This window comes from Berghia stephanieae, chromosome 8 (genome assembly GCF_034508935.2).
Source record: "Berghia stephanieae isolate SIO BIC M18660-M18661 chromosome 8, UCSD_Bste_1.3, whole genome shotgun sequence".
NCBI classification, from domain to species: Eukaryota; Metazoa; Mollusca; class Gastropoda; order Nudibranchia; family Aeolidiidae; genus Berghia; species Berghia stephanieae.
This window is the reverse complement of record NC_088367.1, coordinates 22785745-22795744: the sequence shown is the minus strand read 5'-3', so window position 1 is coordinate 22795744 and position 10000 is coordinate 22785745. Positions and strand designations below refer to the sequence as shown.

Genomic DNA, 10000 nt, shown 5'->3' with positions numbered 1-10000 from the left:
TTACACGTGAGTACGATGAGAAATTATGAGTAAAGAGCCTTTTCCAAGGACTCAATGCGCTGCTTAGAGCGGGGCTCAAGCTCAGGAGTCCTCTCGTTCCTCTGCTGTTGCTGCTGCTGTTACCCAAGATCACAATGTCTGGACTAGAATTTTCCACGACCACGGACTTTCTCCTTCTTTCTCTTCCCTTAGATCAGGCTAGGCCCAGTGCAGTGGCCTGATGTTCTTCTCCGAGGGAATATGTCAACGAGTTCCCTCTTATCCTCCTAGTTTTTTCCCTTTCTTTTCTTTTGTTGACGTTTCGGGTTATATGGCTCTATCGGCTAACCGAGAGCACCCGAATCGTCACAACGTGCACTAATGTCCATGTCTGATAACCCAAATTATTATGGTCGTGCTGTTGTAATGGAAATACTCGCAAAAGCTAGAGGTGCCTATATGAGCCAATGAAATAGAGAGCACAATAACGGGAGAAAATGTGACTCAAATAAAAGATACAACACAAAGTAAACAACGTTTCGGCCTATGTGTTGAATCTGTTACATGAGTCACATTTACTCCCTTTAATTTACTCTCTACAATACTCTCGAACTAACGCAAAATATTGTCCATTACACCAATGTCAAATCAAACCTATAATTGAGTTCGGCTATCAGACCTGCAAATAATATGTGCACGTCGGTTTGGATCGAACCCCAGCCAAAACAGCTTGATTGTAAGGGGGGAGGGGGGTGATTACATTTTTCTCTTGTATTCTTCTTTCTGCTTTGACTGGGATTGTTTCATAGTAGCTAGAGGAGAGGGAGAGGGAAATCGTCACTCAGCGGTACGCTCCTTGCTTCGTACCCGAAAGGTACTGAGTCCTTTTATTCATGGGCTTTTTTTTTCATTTTTTTAAATGGGATTTCATTAATCCGATAGAGGATATTTTTTAATAGCAGGGTGAATTGGCTAATTCTTATGATTTCCGGCATCAAATAGAGAGGATAAATGATCTTTGTTGACGACCAGCATTAATCTAGGGTAGAAAATAAGATGCATCACTCTGAAACCGAATTCAGAAGATCACTTGCACAGTGTATGTATCTAGTCTTTTGCAAGAGTGGTTATACACTTTCTATGAGATTGGAACCATTTTTGTACATCAAACTTTTGTTCCCTGGTGTAAAGCCAACCGAATCACCTATTGGGCATGTCTTCAAGTACTCGATGTGTTTTATAGTAGTGAAACGTGAGAAGTAATCATGAATAAAAACAGATGACCCAAACCTATTTCTTGAATTCTGCAACACGAAGCTCGGTGGGTTTTTCTTCTTCGTTCCCCTTCATATCGTCTTTATGTTTAAATGTCTAGTGATGACGGAACGCCGTTGTCTTCCTCAGCTCTGTCAGGGGCCCTTATAGTTTAGCCTACAGAGATGTGGTACCAGGCCAAAAATCCTCTCTTATTGTTGCATATTTTGGCCAAGTCTGGAGTATATGATTGGCGTCTACTTTTCCTTCATAACAATCACACATGTCTGTTTCTCCTATTTCGGAAATTTTGTGACCTGGTCTTTTCTGTTTAAAAGTTTGAACAAAATCTAAGTTGATTAAAATACCTGCTTTATATCCACTGTCGAGACTTCCCATCTCATCAATCTTTCCAGGAGTCTCCTTGAAGTCAACCTCATTGCTGGTCAACGTTTTGGTCTGGCCTAGGGATGTTAGTGACGTCACACTTCCGTTGATGGAGGGAGCACAACTACTGGTAGGAGAACTGGAGGCTTTCAGTGCGTCTGCAGCTCCAATCAGGGTGTTCCTGTATATATATATATATATATATATATATATATATATATATATATATATATATATATATATATATATATATATATATATAGTTATATAATTTATCAATATCATACGATTTTTTTACGATATCGAGAGTTATCGGGAAATTGACATGAGAGCCGAGAGGACGAATCTATGAAGTCTTGCTTCAAGGTCAATATATTACTGATTTTGGTCGAAAATTGGATTAGAACACCTTAGTTTCAGGTCTAAGAAAATGTAATAATGCGCAATAGTAAAATTTAATGGATTAAAAACGTATTATTTTACACATACGAGGTCGGGCTGGTATAAATGCCGTTTGTCCATAAATCAAAAAATATTTTAGGAACAATAATGAAACTTCACAAACGCACTCTCAAACCATACGTCTACACGCATGTGCAACAACTAAGTCCTGTGACGTATTTGTGTTCATAATTGAGTGACGTCACAACCTTGATAAGATATCGCGGTTGAGAAAATGTGTCCCAAGACATCTAACTTCAGAAATGAAAATGCAGAGAAAAGACATTTGTACCCAACATTTAAAATGATATGACAAGGAATAAGGGACTTTTATGCAGAAAATTGTGACTGGTGATGAATATGGCTCGGAAACCAAAGTGCAGTCATTGGAGTACAGACATAAATCGTCTCCAAGCCGAATGAAATGCAAAGTCATTGTTTCTGCGAGGAAGATCTTGTTTATCATTTTATGGGATTTGGAAGGCATAGTTCACATGGAATATCTTGAACAAAGGAAAACAGTGAACTCTGAATAATACGTTTCAACTTTACGAGCAGGGGTTAGAAGTGTTAGCGATTCGATATAAATGCAGCATGACAATACGCGACCACACACTCGTCGTCAAACCCAAGATGCATTAATTCGGTTCAAACTCCCGACCCTACAGCACCCTAGCCCTGCACATAGTCCGGATCTTGCCCCATCTGACCCTTTTCTTGTTCCCCCAGCTAAAGACGTATCTGAAAGGAAACAGTAGCAACAGTGATTTGGAGGTAGTGGCAGATGTTCGTTGATGGTGCCGTGCAAAATCACCAGGATTCTTCGCTGAAGACATGCGTCACTAGTTCGGCGTTGGCAGCTCTGTGTTGCTCGTGGTGACAATTATGTGGAAATATAAATGGTGCGATACGTAGCTGAAATTCTAAGTTTTCTTTTCATGTATTATATTTGTGCTGTTAAAAACAAAAACGTTATAACAAAACGATCCTCTTGGACATAGCTTTGTGTGTTGGTACGATTAATCTGCTGGGCAGAACTGGTAAGTATTTTACTTAAACACCTACTAACAATATGTCATTTGTAAGGGTTGTTTTCTACTCACTTTTCATAGATTTCTGACATTGACAATAAACTGACGAATGCATTGACTCTGATCTACTTGCTCATATAGCTCCTAAGTATTTTGCATTTTTTAGTTTATTTAGAAATTTTGTAGTAAATGACAATAGTCTGAAAGGGGAATACCAGGCCTGACTACTTGATAAATTAAAAATTCGTAGTTTTTAGGAGATAAAAATTGTAGTCGCTATAATTAACTTTAAATATCAATAATTTACCCTCACATGGGTTGAATAACACTTCAACATCCTTAAAATTATGTTGTCTGGCATCAACTTTCATTTTCAAAAAGTTTTAGTGACTTAGAAATGTTCGTGAAGTCAAAATTTTGTAATTCTATGAATTTTTATTAATAATGGGCAGGTCTGGAAACAATTACAAAGATGTGAGTGACATCAAATCTATTCATTCTATAGACATGATGGAAACTGACCTGGTTTTCTTGGGCAGCTTGAGCCTCGCCTGGGCGTGAGAGTAGTAGAGAGTGAAGTTGTTGACTATGACAGGCACGGGGAGAGCCAACATGAGAAGACCACACAGGGCGCAGCCTGCCCCGACGATGTATCCCAAGGCCGTCCGAGGGTAAAGGTCACCGTAGCCCAGAGTAGTCATGGTAACTACGGCCCACCAGAATCCCACCGGGATGTTATCAAAGTCATTGACGCTTGCCTCCTCTACCTGAGTTGGGTGAGGGAATGATGATATGGCGAAGAGCAGAGGAGAGGGTATGAACGAAATTATTAGGTCAAGGAGAGAAAGGGAGACGTTAAGGATATTTTAATAGCTCAATGTTGAAGTAGAGCTCTTTGGATTATTTTAGTACAGGGCTTGGCAATGAATCATAATACGAGGAGGTGACTTTTCAAACATGCTAAGTCTCCGTTTCATCATTCTGAGAAAAGCGCATTTTTTTTGTTCTTTATTTACCTAGTGTCGATTTTTAAATGATGAATACTTGTCTTCTTTTATTTTTATTTATTTATTTATTTATTTTATTTATTTATTTATTTATCTATTTATTTTGCTTCATACAGCAATACTCTAAACGTTTTGAAACATCAACTTTTCTCTGGTGATTCATAGGTGTCCAATAGATTGCTTGAGAGTGTTAACTTCTTCTTCTTCTTCTTCTTCTTCTTATTATTATTATTATTATTATTATTATTATTATTATTATTATTATTATTATTATTATTATTATTATTATTATTATTATTATTATTATCCCTCTTCTTATTCCCCGTCATGCCATCTTTATAGCTGAAGGTCAACCACTGCCTTGTGAGCAGCTTTGGTTGACCAGAGGCTAAGGAAGCAGACAGAACCTAACAGAAAAGCAGAACAGAGATGAAAAGCTCAAATAGCCCAGACAGGCGTAACTGCCGAACCTGAAAACTGGAGCGACACACAAACATCCCCACAAATTATGATGTAGATGCGACTCAGCTTGCTTTGAATGTCGCCTCCTCACTTAATAATGATTGAATTACCCTCTCTTTTCGTCTATTTTGGATAAACGCAATGCATCAACTACAAATAAATATTATTAGTGAGAGGATGTTCACCAACTTGATATGGTCTTTAAAACCCTTTTGCCAGTCTGGAAGTTTCCTATCTCTTTATATCAGTCTCGGATCTCTGCAAGACATATATTCTTGATTATATTGATGCATTGCGTTTAGCCCAAAAAATCACATAACATACGCCAGCCAGATATAATGAATGTACCAACACACAAAACTATATGTAACCTTAAACGTAATATAATAGTCTGATTGATATAAATTAATGGGAACTACTCATAAAAAAGGCTAGCTAAAAACAATTACAAAGAAGGGAGTGGCGTCAATACCGTTCTATTTATAGAATGAATAACACTCGGTTCTTTGTTATTGTTTATAGATGGAACGAAATGGAAGTCTTTCAGATCTTTGCTATTGTTTTGAGACAACCTGCTAGTGATAATTTCTCAGTAAATTATATCAATCAGATTATGAACATTTAAGGTTACACATAGTTTTTTTTGTGTGTTGGTATGTTAATATTGGCTGGCGGATGGTGTGTATAGTTTACATAATTGCGTGGCATCAATAGACGTCATTCATTCAATACGATATGATTAAGGGGCGGTTTGGGTCTAATTATTAGGAAAATCCTTCGAAAAATTGATTTTGAGATTTTGGTGGAAATTGATATTTTATTACCCTAGAAATAATATAATTGAAGTCCAAATTCTTAAAGTAGACTATAAAAGCATGAAAAACACAGTCGAAAATGGTACAGATAGTAAGAAAAGTGTGAAAAACGGGAAGCTATTTTGCTATTTTCTCAAAATGTCATATTTCTATGGGTATGGGATACTGTGTCAAACGTTTCTCTGAATCTATTCAATGAAATTGTCTGAAAATTTCCACAGTTATCACAGAGATAATGTATTGTGTCACCATAGAGAGATTTTTTTGATAAGATATGTGAATTTTGAATTATAATCCCAATTCTGAATTTTTAACATCAATTTTGTGATAATATTTTGATTCTCAACTTCGTAATGTTCTAATAAAAATTCCATAAGCTAAAGCCGTAAAATCTCTCTATGGTGACACACTATAGTACAATGTTGACAAGAGGGAAGAATATGGAGGTCATTCCTTCATTAGTTTTTGTGGAACGTTTGCCACAAGTTTGTTATATTTTTTGATGTCAGACCCCCAAATTAGGTCGCAAAATGGGTATCGACACAGATAACTAGAATTTTTCAACATAAATGTTGTTTTTTAACCTATAATGACGATACAGAATGATTAAAACCGCCCAATATTGGTAATTAAATTTTTTTTTTGAAAAGACCCAAACCGCCCCTTAAGATGCGGGTATTTTCCCACCTGTTCGGCGTAATAGATGAGACAAGCAAACGTGAGTACTCCAATGACCAACACTAGAATCATGAGTAGCAATTCCTTAGCACTGGCTTTAAGCGTGTGGCCCAGGATCTTGAAACCGCTGAAGTGTTTGGTCAACTTCAAGATGCGAAACACCATGATAAGCCTGTTAAGAGATTATCAAAGCAAAGGGGAAGTGTCTTATAATATAATAGAAATTAAACTAGAATTGTTATGGGCTATTTGGTGTAAAGGGAACTCCCTCGAACTAACGGAAAATATACTCTATTATAACAATTTAAAATCAATTAAAGTACATAACTGCGTCCGGTTATCTGAGCTGCAAATTGTATGATATTTCACGTATCTAAAATAGTTATACACAATGTAACTTTCCAGAAGTGGATAAATATAGTTCACCTTATCTTATCTTACAAAGCTAAAATCTAAAATTAAATATTCACACCCCTTTGACTTTAAATTCATTTTTTGACTTGTGGTTTATTCCTGAGTATTACCGGATTTAGACGGCGAGCCCCATATTATGAAGAAAACATTGCATTTAATTCCGATACTTGTTGCTGCTGGCATAATCAGAAAACAAAACAAAACAAAACTTATCATTTTATGAACTTCACCTCAAAGAATTGAGAAAGTAGACAGTGTCGGAAGTCTGAAGGTCAGGGTTGATAGCCTTGATGAGTTCCCGGATGTAAAATGGCAGAACTGACAAGAGGTCAAGGAGCGTCAGAATGTTCAACAGATGCTCTTTTCTGGTGAAAAAGAAGACAAAGAAATATGATGAGCTTGAAGACATGAGCTTCATTGAAAGGGTTAGTTCTATATCGATCTCAAGTCCACTTTTGGATTCGAGTGTCGATAGTAATTATTCAAGTGATCTAGAAAGTTAAATTGATTAATCGGCTGATATTTCGTTTGTGCAGGTAAAAGATGCAGACGTTTTAATGACTGAGCAACAGGAAGAATCGAAAGATCAACTGATTAATTTTTCTATTTGTAAACTACCTCTAGCTGAAACTCTTATCTCTGTTGGGGATCCAAAAGTATGGAAGAAGTATGATTTTAGACGTACTTGCTAGCACAGAAGACGAATCTTACAACAATGTCTATGGTGAAATAGGCCATGCATGTTCCTTCGAAGACTCTCAAGTACAGGAAGGGTTCCGTCAACCTCTGCATCTCTCTGACTGTGGCACCCGAAGGAACAGTTGAATTGTTCTGATGAGAAGAATAAAAGTTTGCTGAACATTTGTATAGGGCGTTTACACATATTTATTATACCCATTGCGCTTCACAATAATTCAGTTACTTCCCCACAAGGCCATTTGAAACCCTATTTCCATTTTATTCACTACCAGGCACTTATTAGGCGTCATGTTTGTTATAACACTCTTACACAATATATGCCACTGCCTATGGTCGGGTACTCATTCACACCTGAGTCGAATGAGGGAATGGGAATATATGTGTGCACAGTGCCTTGTCCAATGACACAACGTCAAGACCAGACATTTCCAAGATCATGAACTTTAAGGACGAGACAAGACGCCATATCGTTGAGCCACCGAGCCGCACAAGTTGTCCTCCACTGAAAAAATACTGTTTTCTTCTTCTAGTTTTCTACCAGTAATATTATAATTCAAATGGGACCCTCAAGACAGTTTTATACCGTGGAGATTTAGATTCTTATAATAGAAGTCGAAGTCAAAGAACTAAATTTTAACACAAAATTGTGACATTTGAGTAAGTTTACTTTGCTTTATTGAAATGATCGAGTGTTATTTCAAGAAACTGCCAATTATCAAAAGTTTGTGATGAAGGTGATGTTGACTTTAGATTCCATTTTCAGCATAGATGCCATAACAATGTCTGGTCCATTAAGAATCTTTTACAGAAAGATGGGGCTAAGTTCCCTTTTAGACACAAATAGGGCCATAAATTGGATATTGTGCTCGATCTTGTCTGCAGGATGTATTCCAAGAACTGCGTCTCGCTGAATTCCACAAGCAAAATAGAAGCGAGGCAGATTTCTGAATTTGAATCTGAATGTTTTTCGAAGTCGACCCAATTCTGAGTAGGGCGGATAAAGTTGTTAAATGTGACAGCCGCTGTTGATGTTTAAGCTAAGGCAGTTTGATAATCTTCTATTGTGATTCAGGAAGAGTGTTCCAGTCTTTTATGGATGCGGGATACAAATGAATACTTGAAAACGTTTGAATATGCAGATTGGTGTTTTAGTGTTTTTGAGTGGGTTTTTATTTGCATCCGTGAATTTCGTTGTTTGTCTAGTTATTCCTATTAAATGGTCATTATCTTGTTTGTAGTTTTCATTTAAAGAAACCTGGAGAAGAACTATGCAGAAAGAACTGGAAGCCCGGGGCCTTAGCATGGAGAATGAAAACTGAAATCGATACAGCAAAAAACCGAGAACTTAAGCGATCCCTTGCAGTTGCCTCAAACTCCAGATGGCACAAAGAAGAATGATTGTGTGAATTCCATACCAACATATGTACAGTGAATGGCATAATCAGTCGGATGGTGAAAACGTTTGAACTGAGATATTGCCAAGTATAGATAGAAGGTCAATTTTTTAAAATCCAAAATGAGATCGTCATAAATGATTAAATCAACCCTTTTTGTACATCTTCGGGAAATATCAAAGCGTAATTTCACTTCCAAATATTTTTCACAACTAGTCAAGTTGAAAAAGTATGAAATTTGAAAAAAATTACTGGATACCTTTCCCATACATCTGACCATAACTTCATGAAAAATGACGCGACATACTTCAAATGAAGATTAAAATGCTCTGGTGAGCATATTCTTTCAGAAAATACCCCCAAAAAATCCAAATCCAAAATTTAACCTTCCGACTGATTATGTCATGCACTAAAGTTTTTAGACGGTTGGTCAAATGTCTCTCTGTCTTGTTCTTTTGGATCATGATTGACACGGTTAGCCACATATAAAGTTGAAGAGCAGAGGGGAAAAACGGAGAGTCACGTTCGGATTTTGGATGACGTGGAGGTGAAAATGTATTTATATCTTAAATTATCTTTCAGAAAATGTTATATTAGTTAGCGTTTCTAGATTATAGAATTTTATCTATATTGTAAAACTTGTTTTTTTTTTCAAAAAGTGCTCATATCTTCAAATTATGTATTTAACTTTGAAAAATATATTCTTTCAAATCTGATAATGCGACTCTGTCGTTTCTTTCTCTGTGCTCTTCGTCATATTTACCTTGACATATCTAATATTAGGGTGCGTCTCCACACAGAAAGTACAGATAGACAGAAGGACAAATAAAGCTGTTGAGGCGGCAAGGATCTGGGGAAAAAGATTGATTTATACCTTAAGAATGAATTACTATGGTAAAAAAGAGGATGAAGAAAAAGGCTCAAGAGGAGGAGAAGAAGAAAAAGAAGAAGAAGAAGAAGAAGAAGAAGAAGAAGAAGAAGAAGAAGAAGAAGAAGAAGAAGAAGAAGAAGAAGAAGAAGAAGATGATGAAGAACAACAACAACAACAACAACAACAACAAGAACAAGAAGAAGAAGAAGAAGAAGAAGAAGAAGAAGAAGAAGAAGAAGAAGAAGAAGAAGAAGAAGAAGAAGAAGAAGAAGAAGAAGAAGAAGAAGAAGAAAAGAACAATTTAACAACAGAAACAATAACAAGGAGAAAAATAGAAAAGAAAAAAGGAAGAAAGAGGAGGAGGAGGAGGTGGTGGTGGTGGTGGTGGTGGTGGTGAAGAAGAAGAAGGAAGAAGAAGAGGATAAGGACGAGGAAGAGAAAGCACAAGCGGAAAAGAAATAGGAGGATGAGGGTAGGAGGAGGAGGAGGAGTAAGGGGAAGAAGACGAGTTTGAGAAAGAGATGAAGAAAAAAAGGGTTCAATTTGAAAGAAAGAGAGAGCAAGAGAG

General features: G+C 36.8%; 1 protein-coding gene across 1 annotated transcript in view; it reads right to left on the bottom strand.

The window, feature by feature from the left end:
• LOC144977810 (voltage-gated potassium channel KCNC1-like) overlaps window positions 1-10000 on the bottom strand; it is a 14465-nt gene that overhangs the window by 1620 nt on the left and 2845 nt on the right. Inside the window, exons 5-10 of the mRNA XM_078923203.1 lie at window positions 9325-9411; window positions 7154-7299; window positions 6699-6833; window positions 6064-6226; window positions 3615-3859; window positions 1602-1801 (exon numbers count right to left, since the gene is read on the bottom strand). Coding sequence (XP_078779329.1) covers window positions 1602-1801; window positions 3615-3859; window positions 6064-6226; window positions 6699-6833; window positions 7154-7299; window positions 9325-9411 — 976 coding nt within the window. The remainder of the gene's footprint in view (window positions 1-1601; window positions 1802-3614; window positions 3860-6063; window positions 6227-6698; window positions 6834-7153; window positions 7300-9324; window positions 9412-10000) is intronic.